At 49.9% G+C, this 25,959-nt stretch overlaps 1 protein-coding gene and 2 non-coding genes across 7 annotated transcripts; all 3 read right to left on the bottom strand.

The window, feature by feature from the left end:
• Positions 1-1,710: 1,710 nt before the first annotated feature.
• On the bottom strand, positions 1,711-24,271 carry Tnpo2 (transportin 2). 5 transcript variants are annotated; one of them, XM_075976748.1, is made up of 25 exons: positions 24,134-24,271; positions 22,657-22,768; positions 20,879-20,954; positions 20,648-20,797; positions 16,868-16,974; positions 16,649-16,782; positions 16,480-16,561; positions 16,284-16,406; positions 16,071-16,189; positions 13,344-13,404; positions 13,075-13,240; positions 12,766-12,918; positions 8,957-9,182; positions 8,581-8,752; positions 8,108-8,194; positions 7,927-8,034; positions 7,687-7,845; positions 5,705-5,792; positions 5,415-5,513; positions 4,865-4,960; positions 4,491-4,596; positions 4,199-4,298; positions 4,047-4,121; positions 3,833-3,960; positions 1,711-3,755 (listed from the first exon to the last, which is right to left on the bottom strand). In XM_075976748.1, the coding sequence occupies exons 2-24, from the start codon at positions 22,753-22,755 to the stop codon at positions 3,853-3,855; spliced, it is 2,694 nt and encodes an 897-aa protein (XP_075832863.1). In that variant the 5' UTR covers positions 22,756-22,768; positions 24,134-24,271; the 3' UTR covers positions 1,711-3,755; positions 3,833-3,852. The 5 variants fall into 5 exon arrangements, with proteins under 5 accessions (XP_075832863.1, XP_075832865.1, XP_075832862.1 ...); XM_075976750.1 differs by having other exon boundaries at positions 4,491-4,566; XM_075976747.1 differs by lacking the exon at positions 24,134-24,271 and adding an exon at positions 23,819-24,047.
• Positions 5,589-5,665, bottom strand: LOC142853245 (small nucleolar RNA ZL2). The gene has a single exon (XR_012911163.1). It is a non-coding gene; the product is annotated as a small nucleolar RNA ZL2 (small nucleolar RNA).
• LOC142853228 (small nucleolar RNA SNORD41) lies at positions 8,834-8,903 on the bottom strand. The gene has a single exon (XR_012911146.1). It is a non-coding gene; the product is annotated as a small nucleolar RNA SNORD41 (small nucleolar RNA).
• Positions 24,272-25,959: the final 1,688 nt, after the last annotated feature.

The raw sequence follows: 25,959 nt of genomic DNA, 5'->3' as shown, positions 1-25,959 counted from the left end.
CCCAGGATGGCCTCGAATTCGGTGATCCCTTCTGCCTCTGCTTCCCGAATGCTGCGGCTAAAGGCGTGCGCCACACCTAGCCTAAAGTTCTCTTAACTACAGTGGACCACCTACCACTCCAGCCCAGCACAGGAGATGCTTTGTATCCATCTGAGGTCGAGATGGGAGGGGGAAGGTGTCTTCTTCAATGATCTACATGTTTTATTATCCTCAATTTTATTGTGTGAGGTGTTGTGTTTCAATGTGCCACAGCATACATGGACTGGTCAGACAGCAACTCTGTGGAGTCAGTTCCCCTTCACTTGTAGGTGGGTTCTGGAGGGAATCAAACCAGGCAGCAAATGTCTTTATGTGCTGAGCCGATCCTCTCAGCCCCGTCATGTATCTTGACACAGGTCTTTCACTGCTCATCATTTCAGCTAAGCTGGCTTAGCCAACCAGTGAACTTTAGGAATCCATCTGTTTCTGCTCCTCCGTTCCTCCTGCCCCCAACATTTATGTAGGTGTTGGGAATCCTAACTTAGGTTCTCAACCATGCACAGCAAGCACTTCATCAATTAAACTCCAAGAGATAAGAGTTTATTTTGGGTTGAATGATCATGGCCCAGGAACTCAGGTTGCTCCAAATAGCATTAGGTCAGACACAGGAGGAGCAATAAATGGTTAAGGTCTAATGGTAGCCAGAACAAGTTTACATCTACAGTACATAGCTCCCCACAAACACAATTCCAAATTGGCCACGTAGAACCTAACACATAAGTTTTTTTTTCTTTAAATTTTAAGGACCTCACTTATGGGGAGCCCCATCTGGTCTCAAACTCACATTATATAGGCCAGGCTAGCCTCCAACTCAAGAGATCTGTCTGCTTCTGACTTCCAAATGCTGGCATTTAAGATGTGAGCCAACAAACATATCTGCATAAAAGGTTTTTCTTCTGAGAACATCACACTGGTCTCGATTTAGTCCTGCTTCAGTCTTCCAAGGAGCTGAATGACAAGTATACACTGTCACATTCAGAAACTCAACCTATAGACCAGGTTGGCCTTGAACTCAGAGATCCTTCTGCCTCTGCATACCAAGTGCTGGCATTAAAAGCATGCCCCACAACCACCCAGACAGCTATTTCTATTTAATATTTCCAAGAATTTCTAGCCTGCCCAGTGACCTAAAGTTGTGTCTGTTATAAGGCCTTACAATTATGTTCAACAAACCAATGAAAGGCTGCCATACATTAATCTTGGAAAACAGCTTGCACAATTTCTGTGCACACCTCTTTCACACTCACCTTCCCACATAACAAAGATGAAAATAGGTCTCCTTGGACCCTCAATTTTACTTTTCAAGTTCTGGGAATTAAAAGTAAGACTTTATGTATCAATCTAAGCTAGCTACTAGCCTTCTCAGTTTGATTTTATGAATGGAATTATAGCTCCCTTTTTTGAATCAATGTCTCAATCAACCCAGACTGATTTCAAATTTGCTATCCTCCTGCCTTAATCAGGCAGCCCACCAGGAGCAGCTGTGCATCTCAGCTCACCCTGCGTACTGGAGAGAACACCAGGTGTCCTGCTCCTGCTCTATCTTCTCTGCCTCGTTCCTCGGAGCCGGCGGATTCTGTCAGCACTCCCATAGCACTGGAGCCACAGAAAAGCCCACCTCCACACCACTCCACCACCCAAGTCAAGGACCAGGAAACCAGACACCAAGACTTTCACAAGAAACTGACCTTTACTCAACAAAGTTCTACACAAGTGGAAGCTCACGCCACCTAGGCGCCAGTCCCCAGCACAGCACAGTTACAGATGGATAGACCTGGGAGCCCACAGGGGAATGGTAAAAAGACTCAGGAAAATGGGGGGCTGGGGAAGGAGCTGCAGATCAAGGTCAGTCTGTGTCCGCAGCCCTGGGCAAGGAAGGTTAAGAAACTGAAACTTCATTGTGCAAAAACCAACTAAAAAATAAATTAAAAAATTAAATAATTTTTTAAAAAAATAATAAAATTAAAAAAAAAAAGGAAAACACAAGAATTGGGCTCCCCTCTCCTGAAGACAGTTGGAACTCCCACCTTGGGCAGAGGGGGTCACAACTCCATCAGATAGTCAATCCATCAATACACCCCAAGACCCAGCAGAGGATGCTCCAAAGAAGTGGAATTACCAGAAAGCTAATGGTATTTTTCTTTAAAAAAATTTTTTTCCCCTACAAATGGCTTCCAGAGACCTGCTCAAGTTTGAGGCTGGAGGGGATAGGGACCACTAGCTGAGTTATGGAATGTGCACTAAGTGTCCCTGGGAATAGAGGCAGGGCCTGACCCTGCTTAAGAGAAGACACATGGCCTAGATGGGATAACAGGTCCTTAGAGGGATGATGGAGCAGGTCCTAAGATGCAGAACTCTGGTCAAAGCCCAAAATATAATGGGCTCCCAAAGTAGTAGGAAGCAAGGAAGGGAATGGAGGAAAAACATTCAGGGATCTGCAAGGCTGATTTCCACAGCCAATTTGGAAATATTCATGCCCCCCTCCTCTCAGGAAGCCCCTCCCACCTTGATGGCATTCCCCCACCAATTTCTTCAAGGATTTTTGGAGTCAGTATACCAATCTGGTGGGGGGGGGAGAATTCTGAGTCCAGTGGACACTGTGATGAGCATTAAGTCCCAAAAGGAACAAAGTAGGAGGCCCTGGGTATACCCTGCTCCCCCAAGCCTTCAGATCTTGCTGGACCCAGTAAACCTTTGTCCTTTGTCCTCACCAATCACACGCTGTTGCCCCAGCTCTTGAGAAGGGAGTTCTCAGGAGCGGAGAACTGGACTATCCTTGAAGCTGTTTCAAGAGAGGCCCAGGTAATCATGCTGGCAGCTCTGGCTGCCCTTAAGCTCTCTTAAGGAAAACTAGTCCAGGCCCGTGCTTTCAATGCCTTTGGAGCACAGGAAAAGTGTAGAGGGTAGCCTCAAGCCAGTCCCAGCTGCTCCAATGGTCCCCACTCTGCCGCTGGCTGGGATGTCACAAAGATGGGGACACACTAACAGAGGCTGCCGTGAAGCTGGCAGGAAGTGTGTGGAGCAGGTTCAAAGTGTGCAAGTGCTGAGAGGTCAGTCCCAAAGTGACCGCCCTCCTCCCTTGGCCCTGAGGGCCCAGCTGAGGTCCCCCCAAACCTCCCAGCCCTCCCAATCACTGCCAATTCCGGCAAAACAGCAGAAGCTTCTTATACTCTAGATGCAAGGTACACAGAAGGCCATAGGCATAATTTGGGGGTTCACTAATTCTACTGTCTCCATGCAGTCGAGGAAATGGTGGGGCGGCTGGCTCAGCCTAGCTGGCTGCGGTGCCCGCACATGCGTGTGTCCACATGTGTACATGTGAGTGTATGCTTCTCTACAAGGAACCCCCCTCCCCACCTGTAATTCCCTTGCCTTATCTGACACCGGATTCGGTAGGCCTTAGGATTCCTCCCTCCCACATGGCTGACCCAAATGGGCTGCCTGAGATGACCCAGATTAGAGCCCAGAGAACTCTTGCCCACCAAGAAGTCCCACCCCCCTCCCTATCTGTAGGATGAGCATGGAGTCCCCACCCACCTGCCCACTCGTCAGGCCTGGTGGGGCAAGTGGACCGACAGATGGACAGATGCACAGCTAGGCAGCATCTGGATTTAGGTCCCACTCACTCCTCCCTAACCCCCCTGGACCAGGGCACAGTGACTTCTGGAAGCAGCACATTCCCCAGCACACCCTCCGACGATGACGCAGACAGAAACCTGCAGGGGAGAGGGAGGGTCAGGGCCTTCATCCTTTTCACTTTGTAATAAGCCTGAATACTGAAAGACCCGCTCACCTGGTGGTCTCCACGTTCACCTAGACCCCATAGAAGGCTGCTAGCCTCTCCTTGAGCAGTGGTGGAAACTGCTCTGAGAACTGTTGCCAGTTTTCCTCCCCGACTTGGTCTTTGAAGCCATGGAGGATCTGCAGAGAGGCAGGATTGACTATGGGCTGGAACAAGCCGATGGTGTCTACTCCCCGGGACTCCCATGGACCAACAGGAGCCTTACCTTATAAAACATGTCCCGAAGGTCATCCTTCGGGCTCACCCAGGAGGCTACAGCATCGCAGAAGAAAATAAAGTCCTGAAATATGACGGATCCCATGTGAGGGGCTGCCCAAGCCAGCCCCCGCCCTGCCCTCTGTGCCCCGCTGCGCGGACCTGCACAACACCCCCAGGATTGACACCAATCATCATGCAGATGCCTCGGAAGGCAGAATCCTTCTCCTCGTTGTCCCGGATGTTCCTAAGGGACGTGCACCTGGCCATGGAGGAGGGCAGCAGGTCAGTGGATGGACTTGGGGCTAAACAAGCATAGATGAAGGATGGCTGGAGGGAACAGGGAGGGGGGTATCCGTAGGTAGAGGTCTCCCACATGCATCCATGGGGGTGGCGCTGGGGAGCACAGCTGTTCTGCCCACCCCCAGCAGGCCCCACCCAGGCAGGCACACACCAAGGCCGGATGAACTGCTGCAGCATGGGTGCCACCTCCTGTGGGCACACGTAGCCCAGGCGGCCGATGGTGATGGCTGGAATGGCAGAGGGACTCGTCAGGCGACCTGCAACCCCGAGTGGCCCCGGGACGGTACGTGGCGGGGCCTCTGACAGGAGGCACCGAGCCCCGCCCCACAGGCCCCAACTGAACGACCCTGTGGTTATCCTGGGCCTTTTGAGTTTGGCCCATTCGGGTGTCCTTCCCACCCAGCCTAGGTCTCTTCCCATATAATCTAAAGCCAGTATTCTTTCTTGGGTTCCTCCCAGAATCCCATTCCAGGTGCTGACACCCTTCCTGGAACTCTCCCCTCTCAGCCCAAGCCTGATACTCACCTGTGTTTTCCAGTAGTGTCTTGGGTGTGTTGGGCCTGTTAATGATCTCCACCAGATTGTTGAGGACCATCTGCACATAGGGCTGCATCTCTGCCCCTAGGGACCAGCCATTTAGAGCCCTGCATGGCCCACTCCACCCACAGAAGGTCAGCTGGGTACTGCTGACCTCAGTCCATGTCCCCAGTTCCATGCAGACTGGTGTACCACAAAGCCTGAGAGCACAAAGAACCTCCTCGGGATGCTCCCAGTCGAGTCCACAGCCACAACAGACCCACCCAAAGGACTCTCAAGTCACTACCCACAGGTGAGGAGGCCCAAGTCACCTAACTGATCCCACTGGGTTTTTCAGGAAGACAATTACATGAGAAGGTCCAGCAGGAACAGACCATATACCCCACCTCATAAATGGTAATGGTGTTTTAGTTCTTTGATTTCACCTGTCAGGGAAATCAAAACATGTTCTTGTCCCTGGCCTGTCAGAATCAAGGTCTGGCCCCCAAGATAGAAACAGAGCAATGAAGAGGAAGTCTGCTACTTTTAGGGCACTCACCCATCTGCATGCAGATCTCCCCAATGGCCCAGGTGGCATTGTTGCAGACAGAGATGAATTCAGGGTTCAGGTTGGTGCCCAGGATAGGCATGAACTCAGCTAACGGAAGAGAAGAGCAGGAAAATAAAAGACTGAGCAGAAAGGCCAATGAGGCCACATTCCCAGAACTGGATCGGCAGCCCATCAGACAGTATGAATACATCCCAGTCCAGTCATTGGCCTCCCAGGGCATACCTCCATCACTGGAGGCCAAGACTGGGGTCATAGGATAGGGAAATGGGGTAGCCTACCGATACAGGGCTTGACGTGGATAAAGCAGGCTTTGGTAAGGTCTCCCAGAAGGGCGAAGGAGCTCTGCCGGACCTCAGGCATGGAATCCTGGAGTTGGGAGAGGTGGCAAAATGACAGGGCTCCCACTCCTTCCAGCCAAGCCAGCTGAGGCGGCACAGTCCCTAGAGCACATCCTGACCATGAACACTGGCAGAGGTACAGGTCTGTCCCCTACCCTGTTTAGCTGTCTCCTACTATACTATAGCCTGTTGCCAGGACCTGGCAGTGAAGTTCATTGGTGAGCATTTACTTAAAATGCTCCAAAACCCTGTTCCATCCCCAGCCCTCAAACCACAAATTAACAGATATATTAAATAGACCCCTAAATTTTCTTTCTTGAGACAGGGTCTGTTGCACAAACAAGGCTGACTACTGTATGTGGCACCAGTGTCCATGTGCATGAGGTCATCTTCCTCCGTTGCTACCCAACCTTATTTTCGAAACATAATTTCTTTCCAAACCTAAGCTCAAAAAACTCAAGTAGACAAGCTGGCCAGAGAATTTCAGGGATCCTCCTGTCTCCATTTTCCCAGTTGGGATTACAGGTCCCCTTGTGCAGCCGCACCTATTATTTTATCTTTGTGTGTATATTCGGGGAAGAGAGCTGTACAGGTGTCCTTGGAGGCTAGCGTGGGACTCAGATCCCTGAAGAGCTGGAGTTGCAGGCACTTGTCATTGTCAGCTACCTGATTTGGGTACCAAACTTAGGTTCTCTGAAAGAGCAGCAAGTACCCTTAACCTAAGCCACCACTTCAGCCCCTGCCCCCATGGGTGATGGAAATCAAACACAGGTTTCTATTCTTGTCCAACAAGCACTTTACTGACCAAGCCATCTCTCTAGCCCATACATACATACATATATACTTTGGAGACATGGTCTCACTACATAGCTCTAGTTGGGATTAAAGGGGTGCACCACCACTGCCCAATAGTTAAACTTTATTTTTGAGATCAACCTGCACTACATTTCCTGACAAGAATTTTATTCTATCTCTGTGTGAACAGGGTATGAGTGAACACCTGTAGATGGGAGGATAGGCAAAAACCAGGTGTCATTCCTGAGGAACCTCCCACCATTTATTGTTTTTATTTACGTTAGTGTTGGAGGTTGCTAGAGCCTTACAGATGGTAGGCAAGAGCTCTACCACTGACCATCCCAAGCCTTCCACTTTGTTTTTTTGAGATAGTTTGTGAAGCTCATCATATTTATACACCCTTAAAATTTGTATTTGTTTAATTTTTGTGTGTATGCATGAGTAGGTAAAAGTGCCATGACAGACATGTGGAGGTCAGAGGTCAACTTGCAGGAGTTGGTTCACTCTTTAATTCACGTGGGTCCTGGAGTTCTCTGGCCAGGTTGTCATAGACGTGGCGGTAGACATCCCTACCTGCTGAGCCATTTTAACGGCACAGAACTGATTATTTTATTTTGGAGACAAGGTTTCACTATGTAGCCCTGACTGGCCTAAAATTCAGAGACCCACAAGTCTCTGATTCCTGAGCACTCGATTTCAAGTCATGTAATACCATGCCTAGTCTTTAAAAGGAAAAAATATTGACTTTCATCTTAAGTGTATGATTAGAGTTTTGCCTGTATGCATGTCTGTGTACCATGTGTGCGCCTAGTGACCACAAAGACTAGAAGAGGGCAATCGATGCCTTAGATCAGGAATAACAGATGGTTGTGAGCCACCATGTGGGTGCTAGGAACCAACCCCAGGTCATCTGCAAGAGAAACAAGTGCCTTCAACTGTGGAGTCATTTCTCTAGCCCATGAAATTTTATTTCTTAAGGGCTCCATTTCTTTGATGTTCCCTGGGCACAATCAGGACCTGGACCCCGCCCCCTAAGGGTCAACTATGGCAGCTGCTATGTAACTATTATGGCCTATAAAAAGTTCCCTTGGGCTTTTAGGTGTGGCCTATGTAGGGTACCCACTCACCTGCATACATTGGAAGAGCAATGTCATGATGTTACTTCGGGCTACCAGCTGTTCCACATGGCCACCCAGGCCCTCAGCCAAACCACTAAGCAGGTCCAATGCAACGATCATGAAGTCCTTGTCAGGGGCCTCGTACTGTTCGGGGTGTTGTGTGTACATCTGGATACAAAGGGGTAGGTGAGGGAGATAGGCTAGGGCCTGGGCAGTAAAGCAAGTGTGCAGGGGGCCCAGGGTGCTCACCATGGCCTGGGCCAGTGTCTTCTGCACCAGAGTAACACAGCGCTGGTAGACAGGCTCACAGTAGGGCAGGAAGCCACTCTGCAGGGCAGTGGCCACAGATGACAGACACTGGCAGGGAAAAGGGCAAGGGTGAGCTCTGGCCAGATGGAAGGGCTCTGCAGAAGGACCTAAGCCCACTCACCTCCAGCAGGGGGAAAAGGTCCTTGTCTTCATCCTTGAGCTCATTCCACTTCTGGATCAGTGGAGGCATCAGCTTCTGAATATATTCCTGGAGAAGGAATAGCAAGTTGGGTTTCCTGGATAGGTGTGGCAGTCTAACTCAGTCAACGCTGTCCCTTAAAGGATGACATCCAGGCTCCTGGCCATAGTTCAAAATCTGTAAGCCCTTCTGATGTTTCTCATCTGTCCCTTCCTCCCACTCACGGAAACCTGGGTGGGGCCTCCTGCTTCCCACAGCCCATGCACTCCCAGATCACAGCACTGGCCACACTGCCTCATTACTGTCCATCTCTCGCACTAGAGGCAGGGAAGTCTGCCTGTCAAGGCCGTGGTCATGTCCCTGATATGTGACATATCATATCACAGGGTAAAAACACAAGACACCAGATGCCCAGGGCCACAAGGATAGGACACAGAGGGTCTCTAGGGACTCACCGGCTGATTAAGGTGGTGGCCCACAGAGTCGGCCAGGGTGCCAATGGCATCGTAGAGGATGAGCAGATTCTTATGCTGGTATTTGCCAAAGGCAAAAACAAGAGTGTCGAGGATATAGCTGAGGTAGGGGACCAGCTCCGTGCATGCCTCCTCCTCCAAGGTAGCAAAGGCACTGGTGAATGCAAGAGGAAGGAAAAAGCTTAATGGACTTAGCAGACAGAACTGCACCACAGGCAGCCGGGGAGGATGTACATGGGATCAGCCAGTACGAATACGACAGAGATCAGAGTCTTGTCAGCAGTCACAGGCATCATCATTTCCCAGGGTGAGGAACCACTGGAGGGACAGAGGTCAGGGATCAAGGGTCAAGGCTTACCTGCAGGCTGCCTCCTGCACCCTCTTGTTGCCATCCAGGATACGCTTGAGCAGCTCTGTCATCAGAGGCTTGAGGTGCATGTCCGGTGGCTGGCTGACTACCCAGTGGGCATAGCGGCTCAGTGTCCAGCAGGCAATGGAGCGTACCAGGGCCTTCTTGTCTGACAGGCACTGGATGAGGTGTGGGATCAGCTCAGGTAGATAGGGCACCATTCCCTGCATACAGCCTGCAGTAAGAGAAGGCTGGGGCTTAGGCATATCCAACCAAACATAATAGGTGGGAAAGCTGAGGCTTGGTGGCGTTTCAGAGACCATGAAAGACAGGAGCAAGAGGAGACAGAGCAGATATACTGGAGCTGAAGGTGGTTCAAATTCTGACTGGGCAGTAGCTCAAACCAACAATGCCAGTACTTAGAACAAGGCAGGAGGCATGCCACAGGTTCAAGACTAGTACATCATGGAGAAAGGACCCCCAACCCCAGTCTTCAAAAAAACACAAGACTAATCAAAATGTGCAGGATTCTTTAGTGAGTTAGACTTCATGAGACAGCAAAGACCCAGATGGACAGGAAGTGATTCCCAACTTGGAACCTTCTTCCTCTGTGTTTCTCTTCTTTTTCTTTTGATTTACTTTTGTGTGAGGGGTGTGTTGGTGTGAGGCACCCACAAGGGCAGAAGAGTGTGCCAGTGGCCCAAGGCCTGGAGTTATAAGCAGTTGTGAGAGGCCAGGTGGTGCTAGGAATGAGTCTCAGGTCCTCGGGGCGGTCATGAGCACTCTCAACCACTGAGCCACCCATCTCCCCAGCCCTCATTCTTTTTTTTCCCCATGAGAGGCTCCAAAACTACTCAGAGAAACCCTGGCCTGTTGGGCGGTGGTGGCGCATGCCTTTAATCCCAGCACTTGGGAGGCAGAAGCAGGCCAGCCTGGTCTAAAAGAAATAGTTCCAGGACAGGCTCCAAAGCTACAGAGAAACCCTGTTCTGAAAAAACAAAAACCAAACAAACAAAAACAACAACAACAAAAAAAACCCCACAAAAACAAAACAAAGAAATACAAAAAAACTTGGGCCTCAAGCACTAGCTTCCCTTCCCCCACTTTTTTGTCCTGACTTTACTGGAACTTGATGTTTAGACCAGCTGGCCTTGAACTAAAGCGATCTGCCTGCCTGAGTGCTTTAAGCACACGTTGGTATCAACTTCTCTAGATCGTCCTCACTGATCTACAGAACACAATACACCTAACAAGGTTTTCTCAACATCCACAGGTGACACTCCCTGTACTCTGAAAGCTGAGGCAGGACTGCCAGATCTCCAAGACTTGCCAGGTGTGGTGAAACATGCCTGCAATCCCAACACTAGGAAGCCTGAAGCAGGAGAATCATAGCAGAACAAGACTCTGTCTCAAAGAACAAAACATAAGCCAGGTGGTGGTGGCCCACGCTTTTAACCCCAGCACTCAGGGAAGCAGAGGCAGGTGGATCTCTGTGAGTTTGAGGCCAGCCTGGTCTACAGAGTCTACAGAGTGAGTTCCAGGACAGCCAGAGATACACAGAGAAACTGTCTCAAAAAACCAAAAGACAAACAAACAAAATAACCATGCACACATGTTGCATGATATCTGAGATGTCAGTCACCTAGTAAGCAGAAGTCAGGAAACCATTTTTAGATAGACCCTGAGTCTTTCAAAATCCAGACAAGTGTTGTACTAATAGACTGCATCCCAGGCCTCACTCATAGGCATTAAAGGCTCTCCAGACTGAAAGCTCTTACTGCCTAATGGCTGGAATTTGGGTGACAATTCTGGGTGGTGAGATGGTCACACATGGGCCAAAAAATGGTCACAGTCCACACCCTGTCTTGTGGAAGGAAAGTCCAGAGCTGCGCCAACTTGCAGGCACACTATGTGTTGTTCGGATGTCTCCCTAGCCTGTCTGACTTCCTGTGTAGACTACACTGGCAATCATGCTCCTCCAGTCTGTGAGCACAGGTCACAACTGTGCTCGTTTATACTGGGTTAAATTTAAGGGGTCTCCAAAACGAGGCACTTCTAATTCTAGGGGGCAGCCTAGCACACAGCAAGAGTCCAGACCTAAACTGAAGACGAGGAAAGTGGCATCAGCTTGTGTAGCTCAATTTGCTAGTGTATGAAGCCTAGGCCTGGCCCTGGCTATATGGATGAAGTTCCCTTGCAGACTCTGATGCGAAGGGTACCCCAGTGGTATGGGTATCGAGGAAGGACTAGTGGGCACTACAGCTGCTGCCCAATGCTTGGAGCATTGCAATCACTTGCTTGTGAGAACCAGGAAGAGGGCTGCTGTGTTGAGAATTTGCTGGGGGGTGGGGGACAGGGGTGGTGGGGGGGGGGATGAGGGTGTGTCTTTCAGGTCAAGCAAGGAGGAGACAAATAACAAAGCTCTTTGGAAAGAATGAGGAAGCAGGCTGATCTCTGAGCTGGTGGCCAGATTGGTCCACACACAGAGAAACCTTGTACTGAAAACCAATAAAGAATGGAAGGATGTTAGCAATCAGGGAAATGCAAATCAAGACAACTTTAAGATATCATCTTACACCTGTCAGAATGGCTAAAATAAAAAACACCAATGATAGCCTTTGCTGGAGAGGTTGTGGAGAAAGGGGTACACTCATCCATTGCTGGTGGGAATGCAAACTTGTGCAACCACTCTGAAAAGCAGTGTGGTGGTTTCTCAGGAAATTCGGGATCAACCTACCCCTGGACCCAGCAATACCACTCTTGGGAATATACCCAAGAGAGGCCCTATCATACAACAAAAGTATATGCTCAACTATGTTCATAGCAGCATTGTTTGTAATAGCCAGAACCTGGAAACAACCTAGATGCCCTTCAATGGAAGAATGGATGAAGAAAGTATGGACTATATACATATTAGAGTACTACTCAGCAGTAAAAAACAAGGACTTCTTGAATTTTGCATACAAATGGATGGAAATAGAAAACACTATCCTGAGTGAGGTAAGCCAGACCCAAAAAGAGGAACATGGGATGTATTCACTCATATTTGGTTTCTAGCCATAAATAAAGGACATTGAGCCTATAATTCGCGATCCTAGAGAAGCTAAATATGAAGGTGAACCCAAAGAAAAACATATAGGCATCCTCCTGAATATTAACCTTCATCAGGCGATGAAAGGAGACAGAGACAGAGACCCACATTGGAGCACCGGACAGAAATCTCAAGGTCCAAATCAGGAGCAGAAGGAGAGAGAGCACGAGCAAGGAACTCAGGACCGCGAGGGGTGCACCCACACACTGAGTGAGACAATGGGATGTTCTATTGGGAACCCATTAAGGCCAGCTGGCCCGGGTCTGAAAAAGCAGGGGATAAAACCGGACTTGCTGAACATAGCGGACAATGAGGAAGGACTACTGAGAACTCAAGAACAATGGCAATGGGTTTTTGATCCTACTGCATGTACTGGCTTTGGGGGAGCCTAGGCAGTTTGGATGCTCACCTTACTAGACCTGGATGGAGGTGGGTGGTCCTTGGACTTCCCACAGGTCAGGGAACCCTGATTGCTCTTTGGGCTGATGAGGGAGGGGGACTTGATCGGGGGAGGGGGAGGGAAATGGGAGGCGGTGGCAGGGAGGAGGCAGAAATCTTAAATAAATAAATAAGTAAGTAAGTAGTAAGTAAGTAAGTAGTAAGTAAGTAAGTAAGTAAATAAATAATAAAGAAAAAGAATGGAAGGATGAAGAGGCCCAGCCTGTGTTGTGGAGTTGCATTCATCAGGTCAGCCCAGGCAGATGTCGATCACGTGTTGGGGACTCACCCTCAGCAATGGCACCCAGCACCAGGATCCCTGACTCCTTGACCACCCACTCAGGGTGGAACAGGAGGCCCTTGAGCAGGGGAAGTAGGTGGGGCAGCAGTTCCTCCCGGAAGACATTAGCAAGGACGTCCAGTGCAGCTGCGGAGCATTTCCCTGAAGGGGGACAATGGGACTCAGGGTGAGAGGCCTGTGGAGTAGGTATTCAGTCCTTTTATCTCAGCCCTGGGACCAAGTGTCACCACCAGTTCTTCACAAACTGCTCTGCACCAGCGTCTCACCCTCTCCCTGCAGAGCTGGCCTACTACCTACTCAGATTCCAATCCGACAAAGCATCGTCATCATCATCATCCTCCGCATCCTCAGAGCCATCAGGCCGCTCAGCCTCGTGGGGCAGTGTCACTGTGCGTGACTTGTGGAAACGGGGCTTGATATCCTGCTCGCTGTCAGGTACTGCCTCGTCCTCCTCCACGTCCCCCTAGGGACCAGCCCAGGAAGATTTCTCAGCACTGGCTGGAGACTCCAACCCAACACCCATGCTCTTGGCCACCCACAGCCAACTGTGGCCACTCCCAGCTGACCTTAAGTAAGATGATGTCAATTTCAGAGTACTTCATCCCATTCACGAGGATAGGAATCAACCTGCAGGGAGAGAGACTGTTGGTAAGAATGCCGAGGGTCAGGCAGTGGTAGCACATGCCTTTAATTCTAACACTTGGGAGGCTGAGGCAGGTGGATCTCTGTGAATTCGAGGCCAGCCTGGTCTACAAGAGTTAGTTCCAGGACAGGCTCCAAAGCTACAGCAAAACCCTGTCTTGAAAAACTAAAAAGAATGCAGGGGGCTGGAGAGATGGCTCAGTGGTTAAGAGCATTGGCTGCTCTTCCAGAAGACCTGGGTTCAATTCCCAGCAACCACATGGCAGCTCAAAACTGTCTGTAACTCTAGTTCCAGGTGATCTGATACCTTCACACCAATGAATTTTATAATTTTCTTAAAAATGCTGCAAGATCCCCGGCGGCAGTAGGCAGCAGAAATGCTGTAGGTCCCAAATGGTGGTAGCGGGCCATGTGGCGGCAGGCAGCGGGCCCTGGAGCAGCCAGTCCCAGAGAGGTTGCCCGAGCAGTGGTGGTGGGCCATGTGGTGGCAGGCAGCAGGCTCTGGGAGCAGCCAGTCCCAGGCAGAGATGGCTGCTGGTCCCTGAGCAACTGCTGGTCCCAGGCAGGGAGACACATGGCAGGCGGGCAGGAGACAGAGACATGGATAGACAGGACATGCAGAATGAGGCTGAATATTTATTCAGGGGGTTTTAGAGGGGGAAGCGGGAAGGGGGGGCAGAGAGAGAGAAGAGGAGAAAGAGACAGAGAAGGGGGGGAGAGAGGCAGAAGCAAAGCTGCCTCTCCGAGAGGAAGAGGGAAAAGAGAACGAGCTCAGGCCGGAAGCTCTGAAGATCAGCCTGCTCAGCGGATGGGGGAGGGAGTGGGCGTGGCTTGTCTCTTAAAGGGACCAGGGACCAAAACCATAACATTTACCATAAGATAAATAAATTATTTAAGAAAAAAGAATGCAGGGACTCTGGCTGAATTGCCATCCTGCAGAGGAAGCAGGAATGGTGGAGAGCTGAGCGAGGGACAGACTGTTCAGCACTCCCATGTCCCTGTGTCCTGTCTGTCCACTCCCCTTCAGGGAACTAACAACATTTTCAGTCACCATCATGAAGAGACATAATTTCCCCCTCTCTTTTGAAACAGGATCTAAGTAGCCACTGGGACTAGAGAGAGCTCAGTCGCTAAGACCATCAGCTGTTCTAACTCTAGCCCCAGGGAATCAAACATTCTGGCCTCTGTGAGCACCACACACACAGATGCACAGACGAACATGCAGGCAGAACACCAATACGCATTTTTAAGAAAAGGACATCATGAACTTTTTACCTCAACCTCCAAACACTGAGATTACAAGTGTTTACTGCCACACGCAGCTGCTCCATCTTAGTGGCAAATACCACCAAACAGCCCTTGACCCAAACACAATGAATGCCAGAATCCTGAAAATCTTGAAAATGCTGTACTCCAGCAATACACAAAGCACAAACATCTGACCCAGTATCTGGGCACTGCAGAGACGAAGCTGCTAGGCCCATGGCAGGAACAAGCAAGGAAAATAGTTACACACTCTGGAGCACAATAACCTTAGGCATAAAAACAGACTCAGCTGTCCTGCCCCTCTCTGCTGAAAGTCCTCTTGTCCCTCCAGCCACAACACCTACTTGTTATAATTTCAAAGGCAAGTGATCCAGATTGACCAAAGCAAAGGAAGGGGCTCTAAACAGCATGGTTCACATGGCTCTACCACTAGGACTTCAGAGTCTGAGGGAGTTAGATCTCAAGTCCCATCCATCCCACTTGTCTCAAAACCCCAAAAAGGTGATTAAGCTCCTGTTACTTAAATATCACTCAAGTCTCTGAACTCCTAAACTGAAGAACGCCAGAGCTTGTCAAGCGGAGTGGCACACACCTTTACTCCCAGCACAGAAAGCGGCAGGCAGATCTCTAAGCTTGAGGCCAGCCTGGTCTACTGAGAGAGTTCCAGGACAACCATACACGGAGAACTCTGTCTACAAAAACAACAACACACAAAAGTAACGCCAGCACCACAGCATTACCTATGCAGGAAGGTCATGCCAGAAAGGGAAGCCAGGACAGCAGAAGTGGATGGCTTTCTCGTCCTGAGCACCTGGGTCTGGCCAGGCTGAGGCCTTGATTTGCTGGAGAATTGTTTTCTCATCTTTTTGCCTACTAGCTTTTGTTTTTTTTGTTTTGTTTGAGGGAAGGTCTCATTATATAACCCAGAACTGGCCTAAAACTTATTATGTAGCCCTATCCAGCCTCAAAAATTTGTGCTAATATCCTACCTTAGCCTCCCAAGTGATGGGTATGAGCCACCCTATTTGGTTTCTGTTACTTAATTTTTTAAGCCATTTAAGTTACAGTCTCAAAAAAAAAAAATTAATATACACAAGATTCAAAGTAAACTGACAGTCAGGCAGTAATGGCGCATGCCTTTAATCCCAGCACTCAGGAGGCAGAGGCAGGCGGATCTCGGTGAGTTTGAGGCCAGCCTGGTCTACAAGAGCTAATTCTGGGACAGGCTCCAAAGCTACAGAGAAACCCTGTCTCGAAAAATCAAAAATCAAAAACAAACAAAGTAAACTGGCACGGACTGCGTGAGCTGTGGTAAGCAGAAGCATTTAGGGGAGGTACAGGTGCAGGGAGGGCTGCAGGTGCTGGCATGGGGCTAGCGCACTCACTGGACCAGATGGGAGGCCAGGACTTCCTTGCAGATGGGCTGCTCGGCCAGCGTCAGCCAGAACTCACAGGCCTCCAGTGCCACGTTCTCATCATGGTCTTGGGTCCTCTGCAGCATGTACTGGGGCAATAGGGAGAGGCTGAGACCCAGCCCAACTGCAGGGGCGTCCCCAACCCCTCCAGCCACCCACCAGCCCGGCGGTGGCCATGTGTACCTGAATGATGCTGTGCATGTGAGGGATGAGCCTGTCGATCCGCACTTCCAGAAGCATCACTAGGGCGCGGCACACGTTCTTCCTCACCTCAGGGTCGTCATCCACAGCCAAGGCAAACAGGTGCTGTGAGAAAGAACAAGGTCAGCTGCCCGAGGGCCCTCAGCCTCTCCCTATCCACCCGAGTCTAGTGACCCACCTCGATGAAGGTGTCGATGTTGTCCATTAATGCTTGGGCCCGGTCCATGATGAACTGGTTCACACAGGCAATGGCATGGGACCTGGTAATCAGTAAAGGCACGGATCACTTCTGAACTGCACCTGCCTGCCAACTCTAAGACCCCTCTTCCCTGGGGAACTTCACTTACCGGATCTTGGGGCTGCAATGCTTGAAAAACTGCAGGAACTTAGGGATCATGATGTTCAGGGGCCTGTTGAGAGCATCACTATCCAGAAGCTCAGAGGAGTCTTCACAGATCTTCTGCAGGGCTCCAAAGGCCCCCTAGGCAGAGAGGCAGAGATGGCGGGGGTCCTACTCCAAGCTCCAGCCCCTGCTTGGGCCAGGCCATGGCCTGCTTGTAGCCTACCTCACAGGTATTATAATCCTCTGAGTTGAGCAGGTTACACAGCTGGGGCAGCAGCTCGGGCCACATCTGCAGCTCACCCTTGGAAGCGATGGTGGTGATGAGAATGCCTGGGGCAGCCAGGGAAAGGAGGCTGCTCAGGCTGGGCAAGGGTCTAGCGGTCCCACCAACTTCCCCACCAAGGAACAGGCTCACTAGCTCCCTTCTTTCCCATGCAAGTCCTGCATGGCAGCCTGATTTAGGGTACCTCACGAACGCCAAGTAAGCACTCTACTGCAGAGTGGCAGCCCTTCAGGCAGTGCTTGATTATTCAGCACACATCCTCTGAGCTAGCCCTGTTCTAGGTTGTAGGATCTGCCCAAAACTACCACTCTCAGAAATGGAGGGAACGTGTGGGGCGAAGATACATAAGCCAAAGATCTGGGTGGACACAAGCCAAGGGCTGAGAAGAGAGCAAACTGTTTTGCAATTATTTTTATTTCATAATTCTGAGGACTGAACCCAGGGCCCTGCGCACATTGGGCAAGCATTTTGTTGTTGAGTTAAATACCCAACCCTACTTTTAAAATTTTTTATTTTAACTTTTTGAGTTAAGGTTACCAGCTGCCAAGACAAGACCTGAAATTGCAAACCCCCTTGCCTCCACTGGAGCGGCTGGTTACAGGCCTGTGTCAACAGGTGAGGCTAGAGAGGAGCAACTGTAAAATAGTGGTCAGGTGACATCTTGACATGTACGCAAAGACCTGAAGGAAGTTAAAACAGATGAACAGGAGGCAGCCTCCAGTCACCTGAGGCAAAGGTGTCTCGGCTAGAGTATGGCAGGCCTGGTGTAGTAACAGAAGAAACACCAAGGTGAAGAGAGAGAGGCTGTGGGCAGGAAGATGGTGGGACCAAACAGCCAAGTCATGAAAGCTCTTTTATCTGAAGAAAGGGCTCTACTGACTAGTAGAAATCCAGGCATGGGGACTGTGGAGATGGCTCAGTGGGTAAAAGTGCTTGCCAGGTAAGTATAAAGGACCTGAGTTTAGTTCACAGCAGCCAGGTAAAAAGCCAGGAGTGCTGACACACACCTGTAATCCCAAATGCAGTAATCAGTGGAGACAGAGGGTTTCTGGGGCTTGCTGGCTACCAGCCTAGCTCCAGATTCCAGAGTGAAAAAAACAGGTATCTGATGTTCTCCTCTGGCCCCTCCTGTCCACGTGCTTGTAAGCATGTACGCACACACACAGACCAAGAGAATGCTTGTTTAAATAAACAAATATACTGATGCTGGATTAATGCTCACATTACAATAAACTGATTTAGAATAATGAAATCCACAGGTACTAAGCAAGGCTCTTCTAAGGTCTTAGGGCAATGGAGTCGCCAGTGGATACGGCAGCCAACGCACACACCACTCATCAACACAAGATGGCAGTGTTTCACAAGGGCAGAAACCGCCACTGCCAACTCTCAAGTGATGCCAACCTCTAAAATTGAAAAGTCTCTCTGAAGTAACTGGGTAGACTATGAGAATGCTACCCCATGATGGAACGGCCCCATCCACTGTTGGCCACACCCCAAAGCCTCTCTTGTTCCACATGAATCTCAGCCTTCAATGGAAACAGTAAGAGTACCAGCGTTGGTCAGCGTTGGAAAACTGTAATGCTAGCTCCTGGGAGGCTGAGGCAAGGAGATGCCAAGTTTGAAACCCCAAGCTGAGTAGCAAAACCCTGTTTCAAAAAAAGCATCAGAACCCTAAAGCTCTTCCAAGTACAGCTATTCCATGGGGGATCAGTTCCAGGTCATCAGAGATGCCAAAATCTAGTGCATTACAGGAACTGGCACAGTACTAACAGAACTATGCACACCCCCTGTAGATAACAGGCACACTCCATCAACTGAGCTAAGTCCCAATCTCTCATTGACTTTAGATCACCTCTACATGACTTAAATTCCTGTAACAATGTCAATAATACCTAGTTATATAAGTACACTGTAGGGCCAGAGAGAGAGCGGAGCACATAAAGGTGCTTGCCACCAAGCCTGACAACCTGACTTGGAGATCCCTGGCCCCACATGGTAAGAGAAAGCAGCTCTCCAAAGTTGTCCTCAGACCTTCACACATGAATAGTGGCAGTGGTACTACATACCCCACTCCAACCTCCACACAAAGTAAAAAGGGAGGGAGGGAGGACTATATTGCTAAAGGAAAATAACAAGAAACAAAATCTTGACAAGTATAGACTTTGCAGGTCTGGAAATCTCTATGCAGATCAGGCTTGCCACAAACTCAGAGACCCATCTGCTACTACCTCCCAAGTGCTGAAATTAAAGGCATGGGCCACCATACCTAGCCATTTTATTTATTTATTTTTTGTTTGTTTCCTTTTTTGAGACAGGATCTCACCTAAGGCTGGCCTAGAACTATTTAAATCCAGCTGGCCTCAAACTCCCAGTAAGTGCTGAAATTGCAGGCGTGTACTACCATGCCCAGCCTGTATTTTTTAAGGCTTCCTTACCTGAGATATAAATAAATAGCTGTCTTTTCCTTAAAACAGTCTCTAGAAGGTCAACAAGCTGACTTAGTAGAGACAAGCACATGCTGACAGCATAAGTCCACATAACAGAGAAACATCCTCCAAAGTTGTCCTCTAATTGCCAGGCACATCAACCAACAAATAAGAAAGAAGACAGATTTCAAAAAGATAATGGCAAAGAAAGAAAAAAAGAGAAAAGAAAGAAAAGAAAAAATTGGGCCGGGTGGTGGTGGCGCACGCCTTTAATCCCAGCACTCGGGAGGCAGAGGCAGGCGGATCTCTGTGAGTTCGAGGCCAGCCTGGTCTACAAGAGCTAGTTCCAGGACAGGAACCAAAAAGCTATGGAGAAACCCTGTCTCAAAAAAAAAATCAAAAAAAAAAAAAAAAAAGAAAGAAAGAAAAAGAAAAAATTGGAAGCCGGGAAAACGACTCGGCAGGTAAAAACGCCCACTATCCAAGCCTGATGACCCAGACCCACATGACCTGGATACAGTGGTGTGCACCTGTAATCCCATCATTTCTACTCTGAGACGGGAGGAGATGGAAGAAAGGACAGGAAGCTACTGTGCCAATACAGCCTCGAACACACTGTGCAGCAAAAACAAGAGACCGTCTCAATAAGGTGGAAGGTGAAAGTGTTCTCTGACCTCCAGATTCAAGAATAGCTTATGTGTCCTCACTCACACAAAATTTAACTAGAAACTTTGAAACACTCCTAAGAAACCACCTAAGGGAAAAGAAAACGGCCTAAGTCAATCTTAGTCCTCCTGCTATGATGTCCTCAGGTATCTCTTCTTCCTGGATTCAACAAGGTGCTCCATTAACTAATTCCCACAGTGCACGAGTCATTTGAGGGGTACAGAGGAAGCAAGTACTGCAACTGCTGCACCTTAGGCACATAGTTTGAGACTAAGTCACAAACTGTGGACACCGAGTTACTGAGGCACTCAGGAGAATGAAGAAGACTGGAGACTTTGAGGCCAGCTTGGACTACCTTGTCTCAAAAAGTAAAAACAAAAGGGCGGGGCGGGGGAGACTGACCTGCACTCCCTGGCTTGTTCCCAAGCTGTTACTTGCCAGGCAAGTCCCTTTAGCATCTCTGTGCCTCAGTTTCCTCTCCAGTCAGATGGCAGTAGTAACAGTGCTATCATCACAGAGGGTGCTGGAGTATTCAGTAAGCAACACCCTGAACATGCTGAATAGCTTCTTGTCCCAGAGAAAGCCCTTAGTGTGTCCTTGGTGACGACCCCCACAGCCCCCTCACCAATGGTGGCTCGGATGAGAGAGGAGGCATCGCCAATGTTGTTGAGACACTCTTGTTTGATGAAGTCAGCCACAGGAGGCGGGAAGCTCTGGTAATGCGCCTTCACATTATTCTTGAGGATGAGGCCACTGAGAGAGCGGGTTGGCTCGTCTGTGGGAAAGTGCTAAGGTCAGAGGCTGTGGGAGTGAGGAGAAGCAAGACACGCATGGCATGGAGGGACAGAGAACATACCTTCTGATTTGAGTCTGGTCAGAACGAAGATCAGATAGTTGTTGAAGTCGGGAAACTGGTTGAGTTGTTTAAGTTTCTGCCAAGCTGTTAAGGGACTTAGAAAGTCACTTGTATCAGGGCACCCCTGTGATCCCACACTAGGGAAGCTGAGGCAAGGTCTTGAATTCCAGGCCAGCCTGGACCATATCCCAAGATCTTAGCTCAAAAAGAAAAAAAAAAAACCTAACAAACAAAGAACTTGAGAGACAGGAACCTTTCCTTGGCAATATTCCTTCAGTGCTATATAGCTCAGAAAGTGAGTGACCAATGCAATTAGGCAGCCAGCAGCTCCTGGGATGACACTGACCAATCACCACCACTATAGCACCAAAGGGCCTTTTCAGGAGACCAAGTCACACATGGACTAGGATGCATGTCTGAGCTTCCTGACCACCTCATGTCCTTGCCAGAGCAGGAGTGCGTTCAAAAAGACTACTCCTCTTAAACTGAGAGCTGCTACTCACTTCTGACTTCGGCACTCCACTGATCTGTTTTTCTCAATCAAAACGGAAGGCTACTTGGGTGTGGGGCATGCCTATAATCCTAGCACTAGGGCTGAGACAGAAAGATCACCCTAAGTTGAAGGCTAACCTGAGCTACACATTCAGTTCTTATTCTGTTATACAGAGAGACACTGACTCAAAAAAGCAGTCCAGGGACACAGCTCAACAGCAAAGCACACGCCTTGCACATGGGAGGCCATTCAGTCTCCGGCCTTGGGAGAGAGAACGACTGGGAATCCAGGGAGCAGGACTCAGGGATGCAACTGGAAGACAATGAGTGGCCAGCATGCCCCAGGCCCTTATGTTCCAGCCTCCACACTGCAGAAAAAGGTGGGGGACTTGTCCCATTTTCAAGTGAAACTTGATACTGTTCACAGGTCTACATAAGACCAGGCTGCCCTCAAACTCCGAGATTCGCTTGCCTCTGCCTCCTGAATACTGTGATTAATGCCACCATGACCATTTCATTTAACTCTGAACTCATTATTCTAATCTGCTTCTCTGCTGCTGCGATAAAACACTGACCAAGAGCCAAGGCAGGGAATAAAGGGTTTGTTTTAGTTCATCATGGAGAGAGAAGTCCCAAAGGAGAAACCATTGTGCAAAGTTGCTTATTGGCTCCTTCGCAGACTCACAATCCTTTCTTATACAGCCCAGGTCCACAACGGGCTGGGCTAGACCAATCAAGAAAATGCCCTATATCCATTCCCACAGGCCATTCTGATAGAGTTAATTCTTCAGTAGAAGATCCCCTTTTCATAGATGTATCAAATTGACAACAAAACTAACCAAGATACTTATATTGTTAAACAAGCAGCAAAAAAAAAAAAGTTTTCAACCACACTCATGTTGCAACTCCAGCGTTCCTCCCCATCTAGCCTCATTGTGACGAGGCAAATTGGACTAAATCTGAGATGGCTGGGCTTCTCACCCTGGTTCCTAGCTGAAGCTTAGCCAGGCATTTCTCCTTTCTAAGCCTCCAGGTCCCCATCTATAAAACGAGAGTTAACAGCATCATTTTTAACAGGATTAAGTGCTCAGTGAACTGACCAGGCATTCCCATCATTCTATGCACCTCTGGAAATGGAACCCAGGGATCTAAGCCTTTCTCATTCTCATGTCATGTTCTTTCTTGCAGCCGAGTCTGGGGATCAAGAAGTGGTCCCTCCCTCTCTAGCTTTCACGAGGTGCAGACACCAGCCCTGTTCCATCAGCCCCGGAAGGAAAGAAGGATACATCCTGCACAATGCGCTGAGTAGCTGTGTTGGGCGACTGCGAGTCTTTGAGAAGCTGCAAGACCTGCTGCAGGCCCTGCTCGTCTGGCTGCCAGTCCATGGCGCAAGGCGAACTGCAGGGGTAGGGGCCTGGGTCAGCGCTGGGTCGCTGGGGTTCTGTGTGAGACCCAACTTGAATCCCCAAGGCATAGGCGGCTGCATGCAGACGCAAGCGCTCTCCGCGGAGCAGAGGCCTCGGATCCCCGCCAGCTAAGCCATCCTCGGCCACGCACTCGCGGGCTCGAGAGTGCGAGTGGGGGGAATATAAAAGCGGGCCATCAGGGCCGGTGGCGGGGGCGCGTCGGATCCACAGCGAGCCTAACGTGGAACCCTCTTCCCATGGCGGCGCCGCTACCGCCGCCGCCCCCGGTTATGGGCCCTACGGCTTCCGCCTCACTCGAGAGCGAGGGCCCTGCCCCAGCGGTCTTCCAGGTGAAGGCTCAGTCCACGAGGATTCCTTCCCTCAAAATCCAGCCTTCAAGCTCCGCTAGATCCCAGCCACCTCCTAGGTTCCAGAGCTCCTCTACGTCCCTAAGCGCCTAGATCCTTCTCATTCCTGCTACCTCCCCTAAACCGGCCCTACAAGCTCCGCAAACGTACATGCCCCCCCCCTTTTTTTTTGTCTAGACGCGACCCAGTGACTCCCCTTAACCAGAATACCAGCAATGCCCGACAGGTCTCTGAACGAGAGCTAGTCAAAACCACGCAACCCGTCCCAAGCCCCCAGAACCAGTGCCCGCTGCCTGCCCCAATCAGGTCTGGCCAAGCCTCTCTCGCTCTCACTCTCAACCCCAGTCAGCAGTAATTCCTGCTGACGGATCTCAGGCAGCTCCCCCAGTCAAGTTCCCTTAAGCCCCCCGACCACTTCGTGTCGGAGACCCCATCTGTCCTGTCCAATCCCTAAAGCTTCCCCTAAAGAGTCCCGCACAAACACTCGCCCGGAGCGCTACTCTCAACGGATCCCCACCACCGCTTCACAGTCAGACCCAGCAAAGCCCTCTGGGTTTAAGTCTGACGCCCCTCCCTATTAGGACCTAACAAGTCCCCCCCAGCCCCCAACTTTCAAGGCTGTCTCTCCCAATCAGACCCAACCAAACCCCGCCGAAACAGATCCCCACACACACCCGATCCTCGAGACGTCCCCCGACGACTTCCCCCAATCAGGGCCCCTCCAACCCGACCCCAGCCGCCCCACTGGCCCGCATCTCGTGGCACCCAAACCTGCCCGGGCGCCGAGGCCCCACCCCCTGAGATTGGCTCAGTTCCCCCTCCCCCGCCCGGCCCGTTCTGCCGGCCTCGCGAGCTGGCCCAACCCGGTTCCCCGCCTCTCAGCCGGGCGCGACCCCGACGCCTGGGCGGCGCGCGGCGCAGGCCCAGAACCCACAGAGGTTCGAGGAGAGCTGAAGCCAAGGGGCCCCGGCCGAGAGAGGCCCACCTACCAGGCCCTGGGAGGCAGCGGCGGCGCCTAAGTGCTGCAGCTTCTCCAGAGGCTCGCGCGGAAGGAGGGAGCCAAAGGCTGGGAATAAAAAAAATAAAATAAAATAAACGCGGCCGAAATGAATAGCTTCGGCTTCCGTAGGCCGTTCAAACTGGCCTGGCCAAGCCAATCGGAAGGCGCAGCACCCACACGTGATCTGGAAGAGCGATCACAGCCATGTTCGGTCACGTGACTGAATAAGTACCGCCCCCCCCCAGCCTCTCTAGCCGTTAGGTCCTCCCAGCGTCTTGTCTCCTTTTTCTCACTGTAGCTTTTTTTCTTCTTCTTTTTAAATGTATATTGGTGTTTTACCTGAACCATGTGCGTTCAGTACCGTGGGGACCAGAAAAAGACATTGGGCTCCTCCTTGGAAAGGGAGTTACAGATGTTTGTGAGCCGCTATATGGATGTAGAAATCAAATCTGGGTCCTCTGCAAGAGTAGCCAGCACCCGTACCCATTGGATTTGCCCTCCAGTCCTCCTGACTGCATCTTATTGCTGGAGCTAGAAATTTGCAAGTGCATGGGAGCTCCGGGTATGTAACGGGCCTAGGAATCCCTCAGCCACAACTAATTTCGCTCTTACTACACTCCTTAAGAATTAAACTGTTCTCAGCCCGGTGTGGCGACCCATAAAACTCTAATCTCAGGATTTGGGGGAGGAGGGGGGCGGAAATAGGAAGTAAGGCAACAGTATACCCACTGGTACCAGGAAAGTCTGGGCTACATCATGAAACCCTTTCATCAAAAAACAAACGGTCTTGAAAAAAATAAAAACTGAAATGGCTGTTTCTCCCCTAAACAACATCTGACCCACATGTGAATAAAGAGCAGGACACGCAGTTTGGGGTGGATTTTATACCTGAGACACAAGCAACTCTCTGATCTTTGTTATTGTTCAATACTGTAACACTTTTACATGGAACTGAAAATACTACAGGCTATTTTTAACTTTTTGAATTTTATGTATGTGGAGGTTTTGCCGGCATGTGTGTCTGGTGGCAGTAAAAGTCAAAAGAGTTGGATCTCCTGGAACTAGAGCTACCAAATACTGAGTTGTGAGCAACGATAGCACTTGAACCATGGTCCTATGGAAGAGTAAACAAATTCTCTTAACCCTGGGTCAACTCTCCAGCCCCTGGCTATAACTTTTTAAATAAAATGATCTAGTAAATTCGAACAGAAGACCTAATCCCTTCCCTACCTGAAGATAAATGTGAGATGAGAGCCCTTGCCCAGAAAATTTAGGCAAGGGCAGGATCATGAGTGCTTCTGCCAACAGAATCCAATAGAGTAGTTTTTCCTTTTCAACAGCAGAACATAGTACTCTAGAATTAGAGACCCTGGTGGTTCCTCTACTTCCCCTCCTAGCCCTGTCGCCGATTAAAGGGCTCGCTCTCCTGCGACTAGCCTCCTCCATTTCAGGGAATAGTGTATACTTTGTTACATTAGAGATAATCCACGATAAATTTAGCTGACAGGTCGTAAATTAGTCTTTGAAATTTTGGCTTTTAGCACAGCTCGAAACTGCCCTTCGTTGTCTTCGCACAATGACTAAACCAATATTTACTAAACCAACCAGAACTCTAATCCCAAAGGACAACCGAGTTCTGTCCTATTTCATTGACCTTCAGATGAGGGACAGGGAGGTAAGCCTCAACTGGAAAAGAGAAACAACTTAGAACACTTCATTAGCACAATCAGTCCCGACAGCGTTCACTTATGAAAAGCAAGAACTGGAGCCTCTTTTACTAGGCTCGGGTGAGAGAATCAATGGAAAGCTCCCGAA

The sequence above is a fragment of the Microtus pennsylvanicus genome, chromosome 6 (genome assembly GCF_037038515.1).
Source record: "Microtus pennsylvanicus isolate mMicPen1 chromosome 6, mMicPen1.hap1, whole genome shotgun sequence".
Classification (NCBI taxonomy): Eukaryota; Metazoa; Chordata; class Mammalia; order Rodentia; family Cricetidae; genus Microtus; species Microtus pennsylvanicus.
The sequence above is the reverse complement of the archived record's forward strand: the minus strand, read 5'-3'. Positions and strand labels throughout refer to the sequence as shown.

What these genes read in the sequence shown, in the direction of transcription:
- Tnpo2 (XM_075976751.1), bottom strand. Translation starts at nt 22,755, where the DNA reads ATGGACTGGCAGCCAGACGAGCAGGGCCTGCAGCAGGTCTTGCAGCTT. An exon ending in AGGATTATAATACCTGTGAG is followed by an intron (nt 16,783 to 16,867) that starts GTAGGCTACAAG and finishes CTCTCTGCCTAG; the next exon opens with GGGGCCTTTGGAGCCCTGCA. An exon ending in GCCACCACCTTAATCAGCCG is followed by an intron (nt 8,195 to 8,580) that starts GTGAGTCCCTAG and finishes TTCCTTCTCCAG; the next exon opens with GAATATATTCAGAAGCTGAT.